At 37.7% G+C, this 25,515-nt stretch overlaps 1 protein-coding gene across 3 annotated transcripts in view; it reads left to right on the top strand.

The window, feature by feature from the left end:
• Positions 1 to 5,874: 5,874 nt before the first annotated feature.
• TGFBR1 (transforming growth factor beta receptor 1) overlaps positions 5,875 to 25,515 on the top strand; it is a 38,192-nt gene continuing 18,551 nt past the window's right edge. The window contains exons 1-5 of one of the 3 annotated variants that reach the window (XM_062569756.1): positions 6,059 to 6,112; positions 10,976 to 11,096; positions 14,038 to 14,289; positions 14,707 to 14,949; positions 20,720 to 20,950. In XM_062569756.1, coding sequence (XP_062425740.1) covers positions 14,148 to 14,289; positions 14,707 to 14,949; positions 20,720 to 20,950 — 616 coding nt within the window. In that variant the 5' untranslated portion in view covers positions 6,059 to 6,112; positions 10,976 to 11,096; positions 14,038 to 14,147. Of the gene's footprint in view, positions 6,113 to 10,975; positions 11,097 to 14,037; positions 14,290 to 14,706; positions 14,950 to 20,719; positions 20,951 to 25,515 lie in introns of all 3 variants that reach the window. The other 2 variants (XM_062569758.1, XM_062569755.1) reach the window with 2 other exon arrangements.

Below are 25,515 nucleotides of genomic sequence, written 5' to 3'. Positions count from 1 at the left end.
AAACCCACAGGGTGCCCAGCTGCTATTGGATACAGAGATCTAAAATAGGAAAAGGTTGTGCTCTGTACACTGCTAAAGAGACATTAAATTTTAGTGAGTTATACACCCTTTTTAGTGAGTTATAGACTCTCTTCTTACCTCCACTGATGTTCTGAAGTCTAAACAGAGTACAGCTTGAAATTTAAGTTTCAGTGCAGGAAAAAACAGACTTTTGTTGAAAATCAGAGCTATATAAATTAAATAAATAAATTGCCAGTGCACTATCAACTTGGCATAGGAAGAAATGGAGCTCAAGCAATTAAAAACTGTGCTTGCATAGGTAAATAAACCATCATTTCTTGATTAGAAGTAAGCTACTTCAATGCATCTATGCCTCACTGTAGTCAGAGGTAAGAAACTCACACAATTTCAGGGTTGCTGTAGCAACATAAAGCTTTCAGACAGACAATGATGTACAGTTCACAGCCATTTCCAGACCCCGCTGATGCCAGCCTATTCATTTCTGTTACCCCTCACTAACCTAACTAACTGGTTGTCTTAGTCACTTCAGCATTTGGTAAACAAGTCTCAGGCTATAGCCTTCTTCCCTGCTTGTGACATAAATTAAAGCAGTAACCTATTACTGGTAGCACTGATAGTAAAAGCAGAACTCCTGAGCCTGATTTAATACAAGAGTTTCTGATATTACCACTCTTTAACGGTGTTCAACACCATTTTCTTTAAATCCATTTATATCTGATTTCAAATGAGGTTGAATGTTGTGTATGCAGCAAACAAGCTCTGAAGCTAATGGACTCTACAAGCTGGAATGAAAGATTATGTTTGAGAGGATTAATAGCTGCAGAGCAAAACTGTCATTACAGCAATCTGCTTTACTGCAGACTAAGAACTTACAACGCTATAATATATCCACAAACCCATTAGCTGCAGAATAAGAAGCTTGTTAGCTGTAGGGACCTAGCAGCTGCATATTGAGGTGGGGTATTGCTGGGCTGCTCAGTTAGTACTTCTCAGATATGAGTCTGGTGTGTTTCACAGGCTATAAATTAAAAGGAAAAGGGTTTCATATGACTTAAGGTTTAACTGACCTTCTGTTAATGGAGATGATTAACTGTGTCTTGAACAATTACGATCCCACTGTATTTAGTTTTTAAGGCACTGATAAGAGAAATCAAGCAGTATTTATAAATGGTATAAATCGAATAATTCTAGATATTTTATAAAATAGCAACTTCAACTACTTGTTTTCTTTTGCCTGTCTTTGATTTTCACTAATGCCTCACAAATTTTCACTAAACTCCCTGATTTGTGTGCTTGTAGAAAAAGCACAATAGTAAACACCTTGATCCCTTCTCTCCTGATTTGAGTAAAACTAATTGGCAAAATCAAGCACCTGAAATTTTTATTTTTGAAAATGGTTTATTCCGTTAGCTTGGTAAATGACACACATTTGGTATTTTTCTCTTGCTGAGTTTTTTGATGAACATAATTTGTAAATATCATGATGCACTGACTAGTTGTTAAAAAAAGCACATAAAATTTCACTAATTATCATGGAGAGAAAACTGTGATATGAATTCTACAAATGCAGCTTTGCCATACCTTTATTTCCTCTTGCATTAGGACTAACTATGCATATATTATGGCTGAAAGATAGATTCATTATATCACTGTTCAGATTTTTCAGAATCTTTGCTTTATTAGTCTGAATACAACACCTCTTACACTGAAACACAAATAGAGCTTTTACTGATTGCCATTAATTACATTCCCTACCTTATTTCCATAATCTTTTACTTTAAAAGCTAAGAGAGATTTTATTTATTAGTGCCTATGTTTTTAAGCAAAATAGCTTATAAAACAAGGAATTTCATATCAAGTCAAACACTAATACATAGAAAAATATATGGTTTGTATAATTACCTATCTCATCATTTGTCCCTTTGCAAAATTAGTTATACTTTAATGATCCACATAGTGCTTTTCTTGCACTATAGTTTTGTTTGAACCCTTCATGCAGTCTCAAGTGTTTTGCTTTCCATCTTCTAGAAAGAAATCATAAAACCCACTGAAAAACTGACAATAATTACTACAAGAAATAAAACTAGCACTATGTAAAGCTTTAATTTCTCTCCCTGTGGGTGCAGTGTATTTTATTATGTGTCTAAATGCCGTATTTCAGTAACAAAATTAGCAATGAACCTGTGTTTAAACTGCAGATATTCCCTGTAAAATAGCCTGCTTTACCCAATCAAAAATGCAAATATTTTTGAAAATATATTCGATAATGTTGATGATCTAAACAGATCTCATAAAATCAGATTATCTGGATTTTCTGTTTTGTTGCATTGTGTTCTATGCATTAGCAAATGATGATTTTTTGCATCTTTCTATAATCAGAATGGGGGAAATTCAATGAAGTATGACATAAATGAGGCTTGCTTGTTCTTCTTAATATATTTTCACCAATTACAATTTTCTTTCCATTCCCAGGAAGCACTCTGAAAACAAAGATGAACTAAAGTAGATAAGAAGTGGCCTGAAGGATTCCCTTGCAAGACAATGCTGCAGCACAAACATTTGCTATACCTAGTTAAAATACAAACACACAAAAGTGAAGAATTGCCTTTTATTGGACTTGAAAAAATATTACACTGAAATCAATCTTTTTCATGTTATTTTTGCAGAAAAAGACCAAGAACTTACTGCCATTTTGAAAAATTTGAAATTGCAGAAGAGTTATTTCCTTCCTGAATAAAATGTCATTTTACACAAGGGCATATCTTGGAGTCTGTTTGTTTTGTCAGATTTCCTTACGCTGAAAGGGTGTTAAATCATCCTGCCAATCTGGGAATAAGCTCTCTGTCTGTGAGAAAACTTAAGTGAGTAAGCAGTGAATCTGGGGAGTTCAATTGTTAAAGCAAATATAAGGGGAGCAGGAAACTCTATGAAGATTAAATACAAACAGAATGTTGGAAGATGGGAAAAATAACAAGAAACAATATTTATTTATATTTTGGATGAAGCTGAAATTAACTTGTAAGAACTTTTAAACTACTTTTTCCTAACTAAAGGCACAAGCTGTTCAGAAATTAGTAATGGCAATTTCTGAATTTGTAACTGAATGAGCACAACTTGCAGGATTCCATGGCATGGATCTGAGTTCTGTAGTATAATGTCAGTTTTGCTTCAGATCTGTTATAAACTAGTGTCTTAAGACACATCCAAGCACAGCCTTCTCTATTTTGTCCTTTGGGTTAAAACATCTTCATTGTTTCATTTTCACAAGGATTATGCTACTCAGATTTCTAAAACGTGGTGAGAGTTAGCCTCATCTGCCTAACTAGCATATTTAAGGATGAATGTAGCCAGGCATGGTCAAGAATAAGTTCTGATTTTCTATAGATTGGCATTCAACTGTTTACAGATACAGGGGGGAAAAGCTGATGATTTAAATCTCAAGCTCTGGGCTATATTTTGTTGTTTGTATTTTTTTCCAACTGCTCTATCTTGTATAGCAAAGAAGATAGATTTGATTCATTATCAAATAGACGTAATTTACTATGCACCACAGGAGGCATTGCTAGGTACCTCTCATTTAACCCTTGTAAAGATGCAGTGCTGCAGTCCTGTATAGAGAAAAGTATGGCGAGTAAGGCAAGGTGTAATCCTTGGCCTCCAGAATCTCTTTGAGGACCTCTGCAATTGCTGCTTCTGCCTGGAGTTTACTTTGGCTCTCGAATCTGATGTGGTATCCAGGAATACAGATCCCTGGTACCCAGGGATCGGGACAGAGAATGGCAGAACTTTAAGTGTTTCTTCAGCAGTGGTCTTCACCTAGTGTCTGTTCTGAGAGAAAGGTGATGCCTAGTAAAAGTACTTAGTTTGTGCTGGCAATTTCACTACTTGAAAGTGATTTGAAACTATCTTAGTTCGTGAACTGTCAACTGTGGGTTACTTTATTCCTTCTTTGGCTGGCAGCCAAACATCATTCAGGATCCTATCAAAAAATGCTTCCCCTAGGATTGAATTGGGAGCCCTGAATCAAATCTTTTACTACAGTCTGCTTCCTTTTCCCTTGTCCTCCAGAGATACTTTCTGTGGGCCAGCATTAATTACAGAAGGCCTGTAATAGGAAAGTGAATAGTGATTTCTTTTCCACAAACACAATATAAATTTTTGAAGTTATAGTATCAATGTGCTATATAAATTTAAAAGAACCTCAGGATTTGAGCAATTTTAACTCTGTTTCAGTATTTCTCATTGATGCTAATGTATCATTTTACTTGAGGATTAGGCCATTATGTATTTCTATACATGAATAACTAAAAACGTGTTTGCTTTATATTGCCAACTTCAGTATTTAATTATGGCATGAATCTGCATCAAATCCAGATGTTTGGTTCAATACTAACTATCACTAAGGATATTTACAGTAAAACAGTATTTTGCTCAGCAAAAAAAATGCAACTAAGCATTGTTCATACACAATGTTGATCGTTGCTAGGAGAGAAAGTGGAAGAGAATGAACTAATAAATATTTACTTCACTTTAAACTATTATATTAACAGGATTCCTATCTAGATGAGAAGATATAAGAGAAACAAGACTTTATTTTATAAAGGTTGTGTCAGCTGAACAACTGCAAGTAAAATAGTCAGTACATCAGTGTGACAAGGAAGTGAAATATGACACTGTGGAGCATGGTGGTTGATGTCCTGCACACTATGATGCGGGAAGCCACAATCCGGTGGAAGCCAGATCTGAAGTTCCAGAATGGTAGGTAAAGCTTGCAAAAATTTGTTGAAAATTTGTTAAAAAGAGTGATTTCGCCTAACATGTGGAAAAACACCTGTGGGCTGTATGTCACCCCTCTTATGATTGGAGGGGCCATAGAGCAAGCAAGCCTAGCAAGAGAAGTAGTACAAAAGCACACATGGACTTTGAAGGACTTTGATTCAGGCTCTGGACATGGCAGCCAGGTAAAGGAGGTCTGAAGGACTTTGATCCAGGATCTGGACATGCCAGCCAGGTAAAGAAGGCAGGATGCTGGTAGGGGATTCCCAGAGCAAGCAGGTAACCCCATTAGAGCACAGAAGAACAGTGCCTGTCCTCTTTCTGCACCACTCGTGCAGAAGCTAAAAAGGCATGGTGGGTAAAGATAACCATCTCGGTGGTGGTGACTGTCCTCAAGGAGGGATCCTAGCTAGCACAGGTTGTGTGACTAAGTTGACTCTCAGACAAATCGGTGGGTTTGGCTGGGTTTCCAAAGTGACTGCCCTGGTTGTTCAGAGCGGGTGAGCGGTGATGGGATGGCGTGAGCACTGCACACCCTGCTGCACAACACGGGTGTGCTCCAGAGAGCCTGCATGCCACCAGGAGACAAACTGCTCCCCATGGGCAAAGCAAGCTCTAAGGCTGGGCTGTCCCCGATGCTATGGTATGCTAGGTAGCAGGGAGTAAGCTCTCAGCACTACCCATCATGTCTACACCCGAAAGAGCAGCTCTTACGAGGCTGCTGGAGAGGGAAAAGCAGTGCAGCAAGTATACCGAAGGGCTCTGCGCACTCCCCCTCCACACGCAGGAACTAGGTGCATAGAGAGAGCGCCCATCGCCAGGGCCTCGCGCCTCCTTGAACCTCGCCGCGGGAGCCGCCCGGGCCTGGGCCTGGGCCTGGGCCCGGCCCGCCCCGCCCCCTCACCTCCCCCTCGCCGTGCCCCGCCCCCTCGCCGCGCCGCTGCCGCTCCCCCTGATCTTGTTGTTGTTCGGGCGCTCTGCAGCTGCCGGCGGGGCGGGGCCGGGCGGGAGGGGCGGGGCCGGCGGGAGCGGCCAATCAGGCGGAGCCTCTGTGTCGGTTACATTAGTGGCTACGGCCAGCTGGGGAGGTGCAGGCGGCGGTGGTGGCCCGTGGGTGCGCGCTTCTCTCCGTTTCTCTCGTGGGGGGAGGAGCAGGGAGGAGAAGGGGGTCGTGAGCCGGAATCCTGGCGCGCGCGTGCGCGCGCGCGCACCCTCGCTCTGTGGGTTCGGGACCGGACCATGGCGTTAACGGCCACTCGGCGGCCCTGGGCCTTGCTGTGCCTGGTGGCCGTGCTGCTCCTCCCCAAGGCGGCTGGTGAGTGCATGTGTGCGTGCAGGAAGGGAGAGGAAGGAGGAAGCGCGGGAGGTGGTGCCGGGGGGGGGGGGGAGGGCGGGGAGCGGCAGTGGTCCGCGGGTCCCCGTCGGTTCCTTTCAACAACATGGCGGAGGGGCCGGTTGGGGCGGAGTCGCTTCCCCCCTCCCTCCCCGCCCCGGTGTCCGAGCCTGGCAGAGCTTGGGGACGGCGCGTCCCTTTGTTGGCCGAGGGCAGCAGCGGCCCTACAGGAGGGGCCTCGGCGCAGGGCGGGCGTGATGCCGCGGGGCAAGGAGGGGCACTGGCGGCGGGCGCTGAGGGATGGACAAGGTACCCGCCGCGGCCTCGAGAGAGCAGCCTCTTTCCCCCTCTTTTTTTTTTTTTTTTCTTCCCCCCTCTAGCGCCTGCGGAGAGCAGCGCCCCGAGCGGCGTCTCCCCAGGGTACCCCCTGCTCTGCTCCCGCCCCTGTGGTGGACTCTGGTTGCCCCTTCCCTCAGAGGGGACGAGCCGCCGCGGCCCGCCAGGGTAACGCGGCTCCCGGTGGCGGAGCACACCCCTCCCTCACCTCCGTGCCTTGAGGTCACCGTCGCTGTGTGTCTGGGTGGTTGGAGCAGAGCATACTGTAAAAACTAACTGCTTGGGGATGATGTCTCCTTTGGAAAACTTCTGTCTGCGTTGGCTTCGTCAGCAGGCTAGGGGAAACCCGCTGTGCCTTGCAGGCAGGCTCCTCTCTGATGCTTACAAACAGTACTGTGGGAGAGAAGAGAGGAGGCAGCAGCTCAGGGAGCGACGTGTTGAATGTTCCACACAATGAAGGGAAGACTCTCCGAAGTCTCGGTTCGATGCTGTAGTTAAGCTGATGCGCTTTGCGGTGTGCTGCTATTCTCAGTTCTGAGAACTAGTGATGACTTAGGTAGATGATCTTTGTGTTACAGCTGATCGATTAACCTTTGTGCTTTGTGAGGCCCAAAACACGAGGAAACAATCTTAAGCAAGCACCATACAGGAAAAGAGTTCTCTCACTTTGGCCACTCCATACCTAGGGTCTCTTATAAGAGATGTGATATCAGAGCTGTACTGTTGTACTGTACAGATAGGTGATGTGTGAAACTGAGTTGTTAATGACATTTGGGAAATTGAAAACTGAAGTGGATATGAAAAAACATGTTTTTTTTCTTCACTTAAGCAGTAAGGTCATATTTGTTGATGAAACTTAAGATATATATTTTTACTGTCATATATCTAATCATATATATGATTTAGATTTCAACTTCTGTAGTATGTTAGGTGATGGCAATCAATATACAAAATCTATATTTGAGTGCCAGTATATGAATTCTTCCATAGGTGGCATGTGTATTGCTCGAGGGTTTTGAAGAGGAGAAGATGTACTATGACTCTTTCAATTACAACTTTAAGACATCACTCAGTCTGGGTTCTTAGAATGCTATTTTCATTTCACTTTAATCATACTGCAAAGAAAATATTACTTAAGGCAAAATATAACTTACTATACTAAAATACTGTATTAATTGCTCATATCTTTATTAAAGAAGATAGAGAGTCTTTGAAATTGAAACAGTGAGGCTTAAATTACCTTTTCTGTTGTGTGCGTGTGTGCTTAAAGTTTTCTTGTGTAAAACATCAAATCTAGATAATGAGAGAAACTTTCATGTTGATTTGAGCTTAACATTTCATTTCTCATTTAATGCCTCTGAGCAATCAAGAACTTTCATTTAATTTCTGTCACGAAAACAAGATCTAAGAGTTTTATATGGAAACAAGGCTAGGTTGCCGTAAGCTTCCAAGGCTAACATATTTTTCCTTAGGACATCTTAAGGATGGAAGTAGTGTGGGTGTGTGTTTTTTTTTTTGTGAAATACACCACTGTTACAGTCTGAAATCCTGTAGTCCTTAGCTCACAGTCCTATGAAATTCCTCTGAAATTGGTAATGGGCTTTTTCTTTTTTTTTCTTTTTTTTCTCCTGTGAACACTGTAGTCCAAGTTGACAAAGTAATGGTGCAACATATGCTTTGCCTCCCATTACTCAGCATTCTTCTCATGGGTTAACAAAAGCTGGGCGCTTTGTGATCACTTCTGATTCTAGCATTATTACAGAAATGAATCCTCTCATGATACCACTTATATGAAGCTAGTTTAACTACTGCTTTTTTTTTCTTTTTCTTCCTTCTTCACACTGTGTGAACTGTAAATAGTCTTTTGTCTTGTCAAAATTCTGGGAAGTCAACCTCTGGAAATTCTGTATATTCACACAGTTCAATCTTATATAAATCAGGTTGGCTCATTATCATATATGCTGAAGTGAATTTTAAAGTACAAAGGGAAGAGTTCATCATTCTTCTACTCTCTTCATAAAGATGGTGATCGAGGTTTAATTCTAACTTTCTTTTGGTTTTCTAGAACATTCTTTCATGAAAGTTATCAGAAACATCTTGCTGTAGAGGCTTGAACATACTTGTTAGTTGCAGAAATGAATAGTGCCACTTGATGCCTATGCTACAAAGAACGTGGTATTCCTTTTTTAAAGTTGGGAGCATTCACAAGGTTTTATTGTTACCTGCAAGTTGAGGATAGTGCCTTAAAATAAAGTAGGTTGTTTTCCTTCTTGAGTACATCACTGTAGTTGCCCCAAACTGCTGTTCTCAGTGGAAGTTTTTCTTAACAAGGAAGGACGAAATATAATACAGGAAAAATTGCCTGAAAACTTGGTACTCCTGTGCAAAATTGAACTTAGTGCCTTTGTAAGAAGAATGACTTGGTAAAGGTCATGAAATATCACAGTTTAAAAAGTGTACCTCTGTCCCAGCCATAGTGAGATCTAAACTTTTTTTTTTTTTTTTTTTTTTTTTTTTTTTCCTGGCATACTGAGCTGGAGATTTCTCTTGGTACTCTTTGAGGGGAGTGCATAAATAAGAAAATGGGAAACTGACAGCACCACCTTGTATTGTGGCTTTGCTTCTGACAATTTATTGTCAGACTCTGTAGTTTGTGGAAGCCAAGTCCTAGTTTTTCTTCTGGGGTATTATGTTGTTGTTGTTTCCAAGTGTCATTTCTGTCTTCTGTAGGAGAAGAGTTACAATATCACAAGTAGAAGGATCTTGAGGCTCCTGTTCAGCATAATGCTGTTGTTGGGGCCTATGATTACTTGACTTCTGATGTGACAGGTTTTCTATTTGTAAAATAAAGATTAATATTAGTAATTATTAATAACTTTAATCAATAAATCATTACTATTGAGATGTGCTATTATTTTGTAAAACGCTTCAAGACTTATAAAGCATTTTAATACCTTTTGGTAGCATGTTCTGAAATGCACTATTTCTATATATATGATTTTTGTCCAGAACCTCTTTTGATTGAAAATAGTATTCTAAGCACTGTAAATTGTCAGATTCCAGTAATTCTGTATGATTTAGCAAATATTGTATGATGATTCACAGGGTTTTATGTAATTCTGAAAATAAAGACTTTATGCAATCATTTTACCTCAGGAAGGTATCAGGTACATAAAAAGCCTTTTCTGTATCTAATAATACTTTTAAAAACTAAGTGAACAGAGTTTAATTCTCTGTTTATGTAGAATCATAGAATCAGTAAGGTTGGAAGGGACCTCTGGAGATCATCTACTCCAACCTCCCTACTCAGCAGGGTCACCTAGAGCATGTTAGACAGGGATGCATCCAGGCGGGATTGTATTAGCATTAATATCTAAACTCTTCAGAAACAACTTTCTTAACTCTTGTCAAGGTGTGTAGTTTCACTGTGTCACACTTAGGTTGCCACCTTGTTTCACCCTCAGGGTAGACTTTTTGCCGTGCAACACACAGAAAAAAGACTTTCTAAAGATGGGGAGTATGAAACTGTCAAAGCCTAAGCCAGAGAAATTACTAAACTGATTGTATTCAGCACAAGAGGCTAATCTATTGTTAAATCAGCTCAAGTTACAAGAAACATGCTGTAGATAACTTCTATGACATAATGTGATATGTATTTTGATATATTCTGAATATTTTTATAATGGCATTTACTCAATTGTTTTCTTTATTATGGTAACAGTCCCATAAATGGGGAATGATTATACAGGATGGTGAAGGCACAGTGAAGAAATGCGATAGAAAGGGCACTAAACTGCTATGGAGACCTAACTTCTGTTTTTGACCTTGTAACTGGTCATTCATATTACCTTCAGTTCATTCATTTAGCTATCTGTACTTTCGCTTTCTCTTGCATTATCTTGTATCATTCAAACAGGAATGACCTTCTGGTGGTAGTATCCAAACGCTGTTGTAATACATGCAAAAGAGTAAAGTTGCTTTTCTGTGCAATTAAAAGCATGAAGTAAAACTTGGAACAATTTCCCCCTCCCCCCACTCTCTCTCCCATCTTTGAGTTTAAGTAGTTTCAAAGAGACTTCTTATGTTATTATCTTTAAAAGGTGTTTCCAAAATTTTAGTCCAAGATGATGACAGATGATGATGTTCTCTTTGGGATTATGGTTATTAAAGAAAACACTTGTTTTAACTAAATGTTGGTCATTGACAACAACTCTTTTACTACTCAGTGTTAAAACTCATCTGCAGAGTGTTCATTTATTCATATTTTGTTCTCTTACATGTAGGTAAGTAGAGACTGAGATTTGTTCGAAGGTATTAAAATTCTATTTCTTATCATCCTCACAAGTGTTTTCAGTAACAATACATAATTCAGTTTTCCTGTTAATAAAATATGGAAATTCTACTGTTGCCCGTCTAGGTTGTGATGCATCAAGAACTGTGAATGTCAAAAACATTAAGGAGACTGAAGTATTAATTGATTTTTTTTTTTCTTTTTTTTTTTTTGGTAAGACTGCATCCACCAGAGAGGAGCAAAAAGCTTGTGTTCCCAGAAGCTTGATTATTCAGCTCATAAAGCATTGTTTTCCACTTCTTAAAAAGTGGGGAGAGGGAAGAGTAGCTTCAGAAGCAGGTACAGATGTGTTTGTGTTAAGAAAACAACTCGGTTGTGTCTGACAGTGTACTGTGTCTTGATAAGAAACTAGAAAATAGTGTGAATTGTCTTATCAAATTACACTTTGGAACTATGTAGCAAAAGACAGGAACAAAATGAATAAGGAAGGTGGTTTTTTTTTTTTTTTTTTTTGGCCCAACTTCTTATTTAGTCAGTGTTATCAATGTGTCTTTACAATTTTATAAGATCAGGGAGCTGTTGTTTGAGGTGACCTTGTTATGCTTATTCATTTTTCACTTCAAGGAATATAGCATCTATACAGAGGCTTAATGTAAAGATAAGACTACTCAATATCTAACTCTTATATAGGCATTCAGATATGTGAGATAGTTATGACAAGCCAAGAAGACTATTTAAATGGAAAAATAGGTCCTGGGTGAAGCAAGTGAGATAATGACTTGCAAGGGTTAACTTGTCTGAAGAAGAATAAAGTTCTGTTCCAAAAACCTTATGGGGGCAGAAAGAAATATACTTATCAGTCTGTGGATATTTTAGAAAACTTTAAATGGGTTTACTTGGGTTCCAGAAATAGCATGCTGAAGTATAAATTAAAGGTTATGTTTCTGCTGGTGTGTGTTTGGTTAATGTTCTCATAGATGAACTTTGAATCATAGGGACTTCTGTGTGTGTTGGGGGGGGTAAAATCTGCATCTTTGAAAAGTAGTACTGTTAAATTGTGCTCAGAAAGGTAAGTCTTCTTATCACTTCATATAACTTCTAATTACTTGGATAGATCTTCATACTGAACAAATAATCTTTATACTAAACAGATCTTTTCACAACCCCATGTATTCTTCTCTTACCCTCTCCTCTACTTGCCTGTGGGGTACTGACCGTCTCTGATATGTGGGTTAGTTTTTTGTAGCTGGTCCTAAGATCTTTATTAAACATTTTTTTTGCCAGTCACCCTGCACTAAGAAGTAACTTTGATTTCCTTCAGAAAACCTAGTGAAGGATTGTGGGAGCTTAGAAACATGAATTCTAAATGAAATATGTATTTGAGATCAGATTGCCGGTTATTGGAATCCATGATATCCAAAGATAAAGAGGGATGGAAGTTCATAGCCAGCTCAAGCAGTTTATCTTAATCTGTTGAATTTAGGTGAAGAGCCAAATCTCAGTTTTCAGGGCATCTTTTACTGTGCCTCCTTGAGATGCCTCTGGTGCAAGGTGGTGGTTGTTGTTTTTTTGTTTTGGTTTTTGTACCCTTGAAAGAATCTTGTCCTCTTGCATTACACTTAGTCCTTAAAGTTCTAGACTTGACTGTATGAGAGCATGTCTTATATTTGTTTCTGTTAATTTTCTTAGCTGCTTTTCAACCTGACATTTGTCATCCTTTTGTTAAAGAAAAATATCTTCATGGAAACATCTGCATGCACATCCTATATACCCTCCAGGTGGAACAGCAGATGAAGTCTCTTGAATTATCACTTCCTCTAAATCATGTTGTTCTTAATTCTTTATGAAAGATATAAAGTATGTAATATAAATCCCTTATAGGTTGCTGCTTTCTTGGGGAAGGGGAGAATTTCTTCAGCCATGACTCCCCAATTGTTTGCTTAGACTTAACATATGTTAGCTTTTACTGTTGACTCTAGTCAGTCCTACATGTCAGTATAGCTTTCTGTATATATTGTACTCATTGCATCTTTTGTGTAAGACTTACAGTGATCTAAATCCTGTATTAGTCTCACTTTTTTTCCCTAAACTAACTAGAGTTTAGAATTAACTGCAGCTTTCACTAAATTTAATGTATGTATGTGAAATAGCAGATTAAAGAAGAAAGAAGAAAAGTTTTATTTGTTTCTGAAACGGCGTATCCTCAGTTCTGCTTGAAGGCTGTATCATAACCTACTTAGCTCAGTTGGTTAGAGCATGGTGCTCATAATGCTAAGGTCGTGGGTTCAGTCCCCGTATGGGCCACGTATTTGAGGGTTGGACTAGATGATCTCTAGAGGTTCCTTCTAACCTTACCAATTTTATGATATAACTTTTCATCCACATAACCAGTGCACTCCAACTCTGCTTGTTTATTTTGGTTGTTTTTTATGCTGTTTTCTGACTTTGATACTATAAATGCAGGAAGGAATGGAAAAAGAAATTGGAATTAGTGATTTCCTTCTCCAGAAGTTCTGAGACTTAATGAATAAAACCTAGTTATCTTGTACATGATTAGTCTGTCACTTCTTCCACACCCCCACCCCAAATTTATAATGCAATTGATGGTTTTAGTAAACCAAGACACTGAGTGGTATAAGGCAACATTTTTCTGCAGATTCATAAATAAATAAATCCAAACATCCTGAGAACATATCTTTTCACATAAGCAGAAGATGATTTCAGCTTTTTATGAGGACTATCTTTGTATGCCCTTTTCTCAGCAGAAATTCTAAAAGCTGTCATGTAATATATATGGGATTAACCTTCTAAAGTAGCCTGCAGCATATTGTTTGTTGCATATGAAAGCTCTACCCTTTTTAGTTACAATGCAAATGGCATTATTTGTATTGGTGTGTGGTGTTTTTTGTTTTTTTTTTTTTTTTTTTGAAAGCAGTAGGATTGCATGCTAAATGTTGAAGATAGTGTTATAAAAAGTCTTAAGTTTTTACTGTAAGATACTAGCAGAACTTGACCATCTGGAGAAACAGCTAAGATCAGTCTTTCCTTAATCCATAATTGTATATGGAGAGATGAGTTTAAGTTTAAATTGTTCATCTTTTCACCTCTTAATTTTATTGTCCCACTGAAAAGCATTATAGTATTTGTTTAGTGTTACAACTCTATTTAATAACTAAAAATTACAGACCTCTAGTGTTTCAAACTTATTTTTTGAGATCATTCAGATTGTTTCACAATTCAAAATATATAACAACTAACATTAATTCTTTTCTCAATACAGCGTTACAATGTTACTGCCATCTCTGTACAAAAGACAACTTTACATGTGTGACAGATGGGCTCTGTTTTACCTCAGTAACACGGACTGTGGACAAAGTCATACACAATAGCATGTGCATAGCAGAAATTGATCTGATTCCCCGAGACAGGCCATTTGTTTGTGCCCCCTCCTCCAGAGACGGAGTTATTACTTTGCCTCACTGCTGTGACAAAGACCACTGCAATAAAATAGAGCTTCCAATTCCAACACCAGGTAAGGGGCATGGGGCTTATTAACTTCTTTAAAGCTAACAGAAAACTCTGTAAGAGTGAAATTTTTTGAATATGTATGCAAGTTGAGGCCAAAAGATCCCCTTAAAGTCTATAATTACAAATTTAAGAGCTTTGGAACAAGAAACTAATATCCTGGATTGGAATGCTAAAACCAATTTTGAAGACTGAAATGCAAGTAAAATAATTGCTGTGGGTAACTATACATTTGAGGGTTTTGTCCTTTGTAGTACTGATTTTTTGATCTTTGAAAGTTGTTATTCCTAAGTTCTAATTTATTAAATATGTTAGAATAATTGAAGATCACTATGAAATACAGTCACAAACACTTCAGTTACTTTATTACATAGAGAGAGAAATAGTTTTACCATTTTCTTGCATTTTTTTTTTTTAATCACAGGCCCAACTCCAGGAAAACCTGCTTCTAATCTGGGACCTGTGGAATTGGCAGCTGTCATTGCTGGACCTGTCTGCTTCGTCTGTATTTCACTAATGTTGATTCTGTATCTTTGTCATAATCGTACTGTAATTCATCACCGTGTACCAAGTGAAGAAGATCCCTCATTAGATCGTCCCTTCATATCAGAAGGAACTACTTTAAAAGATTTAATTTATGATATGACAACTTCAGGTTCTGGGTCAGGTAACATCACGCTTCTAATCATAATTAATCTATGTTTAAGAGTTAAGATTAACTTTTTAAAAATATCAAATATACTTACACTTATAACTGGAAAAATGAGCAAAAAGAAAGAAGCTACCTTCGTATAGATGCAATTTATTAATATAAGTTCAATGTACTGAAAATTGTATATAGAATCAGGTTTAGTTGCTGTTCTTGTTTCTTATTCTGCAAGTTCAGTTAAATGCACAACTCTCTGCATATTGGACTATCATAACTGGTTTTATTCCCTCTGTTCCCTTACTAATGTAAAGCTCAGTCATATACCATTTGTTCTGCATAGGAATATATGTTATCTGCCACACTTCTGAGATAAAGAAGCTTAGCTTTAAATTTATTTACTTAGAGCTATTGATATGTGAAGAATATTCTGAGTTATAAATACAAGCTAATATTTTAGCTAGTCTCCCTTTACAAAAGGTGTTGTATCAGCAAATAAGAATATACCTGTTTCTCTGTGTGTAGAACACATGCAGTGTGTCGAACATGTTGGAATTCTGATTTCCAGTGTTGTTCTGGGAAGATGAGGCAGTAGTCAGTGTTCACTGCAGTTAGCTGCTGCTGTCAACCCTGACCTATTTGATTTTAGGGTTGTGGTAGTATCTGATAAAAACTTGGTTTAGTAGGCATTGGTAGGGGATGATGTGCCAGACAAATCATTGCATAGATAAATATCTTAATGTGGATTAAAGATGAATTCATGCTCTACAAGAGCGAAGCATTAGGTTGTACTTTAGCCTCTCCTCAGCCTTCTACTATATATGAAGTTTAAATATTGTAATACTAAAAACCGTTCCTGCTACTTGCAATTTTATATCTACTGAAAGACTCATTTCTTGTCAGGAAAAAAAAATACTCTGCAAGTGCATATTAGTGTTTGATTCTTAGTTTCTGAATACCTCAGTGCTCCAGAATTAAAAATAGAGAAAATGAATACCTAAGTTGTATTTCCCCATGGCAGTAACTGACAGAACTGTTCAGAGTCCATTGCACTATCAAACAAGTCACATGGTTTACTAAACCTGTTCATAGTATAAATTTGAGTAAGTCACCTTTAGTCACAAGTCTATGGAAAAAGTTGAGGTTAGACTGAACATATGGACAGTTGTTTCAATTGAGAAAGATTTGGTGTGCCCAAATAAGATTTGATCACAGTAGGGAAAGCTGATCTCAATTTAGAGCTGGGGCTTTAGTAGTTTGTGTTTATCTCAATCTACTCATTTAATAAACAAGATATTTACATCAAGTAACGAAACTGATGGTTCTAATGCACTGGGGTAGAATTTGAAGTGCTGGACTCTTTCTTCTGGTTACATCCTTTGTGTGCAAGTATAGAGATGTAAGATGTAGTAAGAGAATATGAATCTGAAATTCATGTTTTGGGGTCCAAGATGCTCCAATGCGTAGTCATTACACTTTTGGGAGCAACGAATGGTTTTGAAAAGTCTCTACCTGCAGACGGTAAGTAAAGAAGGCTGTAAGGAAGTTAACTTATACATACAGAACATCTTCTGTAATCTGCAATGTACTGGCTTCAGTAAGGTTAGTTTAAAAAAAAAAAAAAAAAAACTTTGAAGGCCTTTTTTTTTTTTTTATCCTTAGAACTGTGTGTGGTCATGTTACTTGTTTTGTTGGACAGTCTAGTCATTTGTTCCCTGTAGCTTGTCTAGATTCTCACTGTAATTCTACAATTTTTCTACTTGTATCCTTACCTCACCTCTTTGAATCAAAAGTTAAGCTATGATTAGGTTAATTCAGATTTGGTTGTCAGTAGCTCTTTCCATTTGCTGTTTGGAATATTCCTTCGTCTGCCTCTTTGCTTTTTTCCCTCTGGTGCTTCTGAGCCTACTATTATGCTTTAAAATATTCTCTGGAAGTACTCCTTCAAAACTTTAATTTCTGAAAAGCTGAGAATTACTGTCAGAAAAGAAACTTATGTGTCTTTTCTCCCTCCCCCTCAAGAGCAAGTGGTTAAAAGCTACTGAATCTTTCCTTCTCTGATGGCTCTTTAATTTGGTAATTAAAGTCTGTATGCTAGTTTTTAGAGCATCAGAACACTCATGCCATTCTAGACTCTCAGAACACCTGACTCAGTATAGTACCTGAGCATTGGCTACTGATAGCTGTGTCAGAGGAAGGAAAACTAGATGAATGTAACTTACCTTAGGGAAAACCTTACTCATTTTTTTTATGCATGAAAGATGAACTTGTGTTCCCTCTGAAAACATGCAGAGTTTCTTTCTTTTTTTGTATAATTGGGTGCAGTCTCTTGACCTTAGGATTTTAGCAGCAGTGACTTCTAGCTGTTTTAAGACAAATATTAGTCTTACTCAGTGTTCTGTACCTCCCTTCTACTATGAGTGGGATAGGAACTGTTTCAAGTACTTATTTTCTGTACTGTTAATTATGATGTGCATATATTTGCCATAACTTATATCACTTTAGCTCCAAGTTAGTCAATCACTTACTATGTAAACTCAATCTTTCTGTGCCATAGCACTTGAATGATACTTTCTTGTGTCCTGGAACACCTGCAGCAATTGCTTGTCATTGAAACATATATTTTCTGTGCCAGAGTCCAGATTGTGCATTTAAAACTGAGATAACTGTATCTTTATAGAATAAACTTGGAGGGGAAGGTGTCTGAGCTGCTAGTTAAAATAGTTACAGTAGTTAAAATGCTTAATTCTGTTGGAAGTGAGGTGTATGAAAAGGATGTTCTTGCAGAGAAAGGTTGCAAGAAACACCATGGAAATGTGCGGAAGAGATGATAATCCAGACCTATTCAGAAAAGCCCTAGTTAATTGGCCCAGAATGGCCTTACATAAGATGCACACTTAGTGTTTGGGATGACGCCGTAAAGTAAATGTTTTCTTGGATTCGTACCTTTCTTGGATTTGTACCATGCTTGGGGGGCTGAAGAAGTTTGTAGTCAGATAAAAGATTCCTCTATAGTCTTGTATTATGGTATTCTCTTGAAGGATATAAAACTGAGAAATGCACAAAACTCTAAAGATGAGCTTATTGCTCAGATCAAAAGGGAAGTAGGATTCATTTTCTACAATGATAAATAGTAAGCTGGTATCACTTATTCAGTCTTTGACTTATGTTAGTATTTCCCTGATGTTCTTTGGTAAACACCCTCCTCCCCCAAGACCTGAAACAATTAGAGATTTGATTAAAGGAATTAGTAGAGCATCTAAAATAGGAGCTTAGGTTTCAAAACAAGGATCTAAAGAGAATGACTTGAACATCCCTTGAAACAATGTTTTGGGGGTGTTTGGTTTGTTTTTTTTTTTTTGTTTTTTTTTTTTTTTTTTTTTTTTTGGTCATGATCTTCTCTGAAGAAACAAACAAATAGAATCATAGAATCAGTAAGATTGGAAGGGACCTCTGAAGATCATCTAGTCCAGCCTCCTCACTCAGCAGGGTCACCTAGAGCATGTTAGACAGGGTTGCATCCAGATGGGTGGGTTTTGAATATCTCCAGAGAAGGAGACTCCAAATGCATAGGCAGATTGCAAGGCCTAGCTATAACTTTCCAACCAGGGGATGGTGAAACAACTCTCTTGCAAAGAACCAGGAAAAATCCTATAAAGCAGGGGAGACAGAAGCTGTAGTTATTGGTAGATGAGTTGATGCAGAAATCTAAGGCAGTTGGAAACCCAAAGGGCAACAAAGTCATCTTGTCTCAATATCATTATTAGTTGAAGAATTGGATGTAAAACTGCTTAACTTACCTGCAGTTTCATAGCAGCTGAAGGAAATGGAGTTTTCCCATTTCAAGGACTCTTGGATTACTTTTTAGAGGAAAAGTCCTGGTATGCAGAGAATTGTGGTTTTCTAGGAGGGAGGAGGGGTTGTTGTTAGTGATTTCCTTTTCTTATGTGAAAAGAAGAGACTGTTTAATTGAAACAGTGTCTGTAAGAAATCTTCTTTTTTTTCTTACAGTTTTAAGATGAATGTGGGTTCAAGTCACTTGATTTTCTAACAAGCAGTAGTGAAAGTAAGCTCAGCTGCAGAAAACAGAAGTAAATGAATCTTGTAGATATTACAAAATGCAATGTAGCAGCAAGGTAGATATCAGTTCCCAGAGTTTCTGTGATACCATAGCATCTTAATGTGGCTGATGTCCTTGGACATGCTAATTTTTTTAACAAAAAGTGGCACCTATAAATGGTTCAGTAAGCTGAAAGTTGTGTGTCTAAAATTGAAGGTGTACAGTTTTCTAAAACAGCTGTAGAAAAGTTATTATCGAAATTGCCACTTTCATATATACAAAATTAGTTTGTACTTAAGGTTTATCAGTGGGTTTTGCAGTAGTGCGTACGTGAAAAGTTTTCTGACCAATGGAGTGAAAATTGGTATTTTCAGGACTAAGTTTGAGGGTCCTGCAATTGTTCTAGTCTTGCCTGTTCCACACTTCAAAACTCTCCTGAAAGAGTGCAAATTAGCCTTTACAGTTTGAACACACAATGCAGTTGACCTGAGGACTTAAATTCTCTCAGCAAAATGTATTGCATCATCTGCCAATGATTATATCTATGGTATAGTGTCCTTCCTCCACTCCCCTACCCCTGACCTCCCACGTATTTGGCATATATAATGTCAGTACAGATTACACAGAAATTCTTGTAGATGTGGAATTCTTGAGGGTGACTTCTGAACACCACAGTGTTCTAATTTGTGTTCCTGAGACACAAGCATGGCAATGCTGTTGACCATATTAGATGTCTTTCTAGCACTGCTCTTTGCAAAGAATGTCCAGAGATGGACAGCAGTTAGTTACTCAAAAGTTATTGGTTTTGGTTTATTTTCTGTAGCATTAGGAAATGCAAATGTTCTATCAGCTATTAGAACAGTGGTTATGGAGTAGTTATTTTACTTAAATCAATCACTTCCAAAGTAATCCTATATACTAAAAGAGCTTATTGTGAGCAAATAACCTGGCTGATGCGATCCTTCTACAGTGTAGTATCGCTACAGGAATCTAGGGGAAAAGGCTGTTATAACAGGAAAGACTTAAAACCGACATGCTGTATGTGAGGATAGCTGGGGGAGTACCAGTGCTACTTGCTCATTGTATTGATATGTTATGAGGTGCTGCAAGTTGAAAATGTTTAGATGTTCTGTTACTTTTGAATGTGAGCATTTTTTTTCTTAGGTAGAATGATAGTGAGGTGCCTGTAAAATGGGGATTTAGTGTTACAGGAAGGCTTTCTTGTGTTTCCATGGTTTGAGAACACTAATGGGTTACTGGTGTATTTGAACCATCAGCCTGAAAGTTTGACAGTGTTACTGATAAGTGTGGATTATTTCAATTCCTCACCAGGTAAGACTCAGTCTCTTTCCAAGCTAAGTAAATGCAACAGTAGCAGAGGTGCTTTTGAATTGCTTTCTGAGGAGAGCTGTAGGCAGGTCACTAAGATTTTTTTTTTTTTTTTTTTTTTTTTTTTAATTTATGGATCAGAAATTATCAACATCTTAAACTGAAAGGGGATTTGCATTTTCCTATTAACAACTATAAAGGCAGTTTTAGCATGGTATCTTTGAATACTTGTATTATTGGCATTTATGATTGAAGGTAGCATCTTAAGCACATGTTTGTTAGTAGTAGTAAGGAGTAAACTCAAGAGTTTTCATTCATTCTAAAAGAAATAACTGAATAGAATATGAAGAAATTTGTACTTTACTGTTTAAGCAGATATTTAATGTTAAATCTTCTTTTTAGGTTTACCTTTACTTGTGCAAAGAACAATTGCAAGAACTATAGTACTTCAAGAAAGCATTGGTAAGGGCCGCTTTGGAGAAGTCTGGCGAGGAAAGTGGAGAGGAGAAGAAGTTGCTGTGAAGATATTCTCTTCAAGAGAAGAACGCTCATGGTTTCGTGAGGCAGAAATATATCAAACAGTTATGCTACGGCATGAAAACATTCTTGGATTTATAGCTGCAGACAATAAAGGTTAGTAATGTGTAACGTTTTGAATATGTGTACATTCAGAGTATATGGTAATTGTAAAGTGGTGTATTTTGCAAACAAGAATAGTGAAATAATTTTGCTACTTGAGTATTTTCTGCTGTTTGATGCTTTGACAGGCTTTTCACAGGTTTGCAAAATGTTTGCCTTTTTTCTTTTTTTTTTAAAAGTATATATAGTTCTGAACTATTTTAAATTGATTCCATATTTAAGGAGATCTGACTTAATGGCTACAGGCAAGTTAAAACACTGGTTAATCCTAGTATTGGAAAGAGTGTTTACTTAGTCATTAAGCTGACAGGTTTGCTGAATACTTGTTTTGTATCTGTAGTGAAAGCAAGATACGTGGGACCGAGAGGAAGCGTAGGGTGATGATTCATTTCTAAGTCTGATATGTGAGATTATTATTTAGAACTCCAGTTGGCGAAGAAACTGGAAAAAGGGAATTTCTGATTTGATCCTAGCATTAAAGAACTGCATCTAATTCTTGGAGCTCTCTTGGATAATGAGCCATTAAGTGTCCATCTAAGAGGAACAGTTTAAACTTTTTATTTTTTCAACTTTACTTGTTGCAGTCTGCCAGGTGAGACTTTCCTGGATCTTTCTGCAGTCCCATTTAAGATAAGAAAATTCTTTGTCAAAAGCCACCAATAGTTCTGAATTTTTTACATTAAGGTGAGCTTAAAGTATTACACTATGTCTCATTAAGTTGTTTTATTTTGAAGTAATGAGTTTTACCACAAATAGTCTTTGACCTCTTAGCAAAGAGGTCATAACCAAAAATTCTATCAGCTTTGGGGAGAAGTCAAGGTTCACACACATCCTGGTTGTTTAAATGGCTTTGAGTTATTGGTTCAACTTCCTAAGTTGTTTCTCTGTGTAGCTGGAGTATCCGTATAATCCTCTATATCATCTGTAGGACTGGAACAGACCTCAAGAGGTAGTGTAGACTATTCCTTTTCTCCAAGGAAGGATTAGCTATAGCTGAATTGTTCCGAACAGATATTTTTATACCTTCTTAACTGTCAAGAGGTTGGAGGTCAGTGTATCAGATAACTTGTTATTAGATGCTTATCTTAATATCTAATACAATTTTAGGCTTGAGAGTAATAGCAACTATGAGAGCTTGAGTTTGTTCTCATGGACCTAATTGAGAATCTGGAGCTTATATTTAAAACTATGTTAGTTGCATCTAAATATACAGCATAAAAACATTAATAAAATTCACCTCTGTAGAAGTTCTAGGCATTCTGTCTCACTTATTGCAACATATCCTTTGTGCTTTTATCTTAGCTGTAACTTTTAACAAAATCCAGCTGTGGTTAAGCATACCAGTCTCCCATTTTGCTGGAAACCCATAAATGGTTTGTCCCAAAACAATGCCTGACTACCATGCAGAGGAAGTATAAGGAAGGTAAACTAGTGGGTTCAAAAAAAAAATCTTAATTTCTGGCTCAGGTTCTAGATGCAGTAGGTAGAATTCTTTTGAGTATGCAGGCATATATATTTGCTTTGGTCATCTTTAAATTTCCTTCAGCTATACTTGTAAGATTAGTATTTCTGATTCTTCCTCTTAATACAGGAGAAGAAAACTTCAGTTGACAAGTCATGTTGGTTTTTGAGGCTCTATGGCTTTAGGACAAGTATCTTGAGAATTGATTGGTAATTTTTTAATAAAATGGATGAAGATAATGTGTCTAAAAATGCTACTACTCTTGACGTTCCCCATTTCCTAAAAGTATTACTATCTGGGCCAGAGAAAACAGGCTCACCTTTCTACTTCAGCACCTTCTTTCCCCCACCCCCAAATTCCCAGTATAAATCCTTTTGAGCCTCCTCAGCAAGGAAATTGCATCATTAGATATCTGAGTTAAGCATTCAGAAATTCTGAATATCAAGAGGTTAATTACTCAAATCTATTTAAATGTTAGACCATCTACAACCTGTTAAGTGGGGGAACACAGGGGCCATTAAGGAGATGGTGGTTCTATTTTCTTGGATATATTATCATACTTTAAAAACAAATGTCTCTAAAGCCATGTTGTGATGTAGTGAGCTTTAAAAAGGTGTATTAACAGTCACTCATCTTAGTGCTCATGCTACCTGATAAAAATCTGATTTGATGCAAGCTGAAATGTTAATTCACAATGATAGCAGTTATGAAAACTTGCATGCTGCTCTTCCTATCCCTGCCCCCAAGGCAGATTTGAGTGTACTCAGGAGTTACTGCAGCCTAGCTGGAATATACTTGATCATCAAACTGCAGGAACCTGACAATATCTAAGACACTGCATTGTAGTACTATATACAAAGATATAATAGTATAAAGAATTACTTGTGTAATTCCAACTCAGTGTTCGCTGAAAATTTTAGTGGCATATGGAGAAGAATGCTAAGGAGTGGGTTCTTGGGTATTAGTCATAAATGTTGAAGACTCATAACGCTTTCTTACGTGTACTTTATGATGTAAAATGTGGCCCAGTTTCATACTGCATTTTTCTCCACTAGAAAGAGTGTTAGGGTCTTGTCTTAACACAGCTATGTATTTTCATAGCTCTTGGGGAAACCTGGCTGGCCACTGTAGCTGTAGAACTTGAGGGTCTGGTGATGCCTTTAAACGGAAGGGTGCATGTAAACACTACTTAATTTATGAAAAAGCAGGCAGATTAGTTAAGTTGGTGGTATCAAGATCAAATAGTTCTTTGTTCCTATTTAGAGATCTTTTGTCACTTAATGTCATATGTTCTTATCTGCGTCCCTGCACAGCTGTATTGAGTGTTCAGAAGACTGCAGGAACTGGTCTAATCTGTCTGCTCACCCTTCTCAAAGTTTACTGGGAAATAGATGATACTGTTAAGCCAGCTTGAGGACTGAAAAGTGATGTGTACTTTTTAACTGAGGTTATGTTCTGTCTGGCTAGGTTTCTGTTCTGATTATTCTTTACTTAGCCAGGAGCATATGCTAAGTTTGAAATGGATCAGAGAAGTTACTTTCTGGGCCCTGCATTACCTTGCTTTGAACCACCCAAACACATAATTTGAATAAACCTAGATAACCCAATCCTAAAATACATCAGGGAATTCTCACCTGCACTACTATACTAGCAGGAGAATGAGGGCAACAACCTCTTATAGTACTAGAGACTTCCCTGCATATAGCTGCGTAACAACCATACCTTATTAAAAGGTACTTAGCTACATTAAGTTAAAGTCTTGTACTGTACACTATTTCAGACAGCTTTAGGCACTATAATATTTTAGCTCCTCCTTTCTTCCACCTAGCTGAGAAAGCTGCACTTCTCTAGGTGAAAGTTCTGAACTCTGGTCAGACTTCCTTGCACATCGAGTAAATCACCAAGAATGATGTTAGGCAAGATGCTGCAGGGAAATGAGCAGAACTCCTTCCTCTTGAGAGAAGTGGTGTTTGAGCCATGTATTCTTTTTTCAAGCTCTGAATTTAAACTGAATGGAAAACTTGACTGGAAGATCTTGCTAATGCACAGCTTTAGGGTTTTTATCCATGCCCTTCCTTTCTTTGTTTCAGTTTAATCAGATAAATATCTTAATGTGATAGTGATACTGTTTCACTAATGATAAAACTTTGACATGGAAATAAGTGTGTGCTGGGCTCCTCCCACCCCCTAAAAAGTCCCTATTTCATTTCTGAGTGTTTTATAAGATTCTGTCTGTGTCTGATCTTTTCCACTGGTAGTTTTCTCCCTTCTTTTCCACTATGTGATTTCCATACCAAGAAAGGCTAGTGGTATCCTATTTTATTCTGAAATGTTCTACTCTACAGTAGTAGAGGAGTAGCAGTTTCTGTAACTTTTTAAGCATTCAATTGAAAGCATACACTGGGAGTTCAAGACTTTTGTGCTAAGCAATACTGCCAGACCTTAAAACCTAATATTTTGTTTAAAAACAGGTACATACTAAATTAAAATGATTATACTAGAACCAATATGAAAAAATGCTATTCTGTCACCAAAAAAACCTGACTAAAATTTGCCTGTATAAATTTGGATAGGGAATAGTTATAAGTTCCTCTCTTCGGATGCTGCTTGGAAATCACTAGGTTTTCAAACTGTAATTTTGTCTCCCAACCATGAAGTGGAAAGTTTCTGTATTCACAACTTCCCTTTTGTAACAGTATAAGAAAACTTGAAGCATTTCACTTCTAAATGATTTGATCTTGAAATATTTTAAGAAGATTTCTTCCAAAGAGAAGTAATCATAACTAAGCTGTTGTATATTGGTTTCCAAGAACATGCTTAAATTCTTTTCATGTTTTAAAACTGAAATTCCTTGAGGTTCTTGATCAGGGTGTGTATATGAACTAAATTAAGTTACCTTGTTAGTGGCAGGCTGTGCTACTGAATATAATTATTACTGAGCATAATCACTTTTTTTTATTCCTGAAAATACAAGTCCTGTGACTGAAAGCCTTGTAGCAGATGCTGTTTACTATGCAGCAAAAAGTGGACTCAGGGTCACTAAAAATCTTCTCATACTGTTTACTGAGTGATCAAGTTCATAATAATGTGCCATCTG

This window comes from Rhea pennata, chromosome 2 (genome assembly GCF_028389875.1).
Source record: "Rhea pennata isolate bPtePen1 chromosome 2, bPtePen1.pri, whole genome shotgun sequence".
Classification (NCBI taxonomy): Eukaryota; Metazoa; Chordata; class Aves; order Rheiformes; family Rheidae; genus Rhea; species Rhea pennata.
The sequence above is the reverse complement of the archived record's forward strand: the minus strand, read 5'-3'. Positions and strand labels throughout refer to the sequence as shown.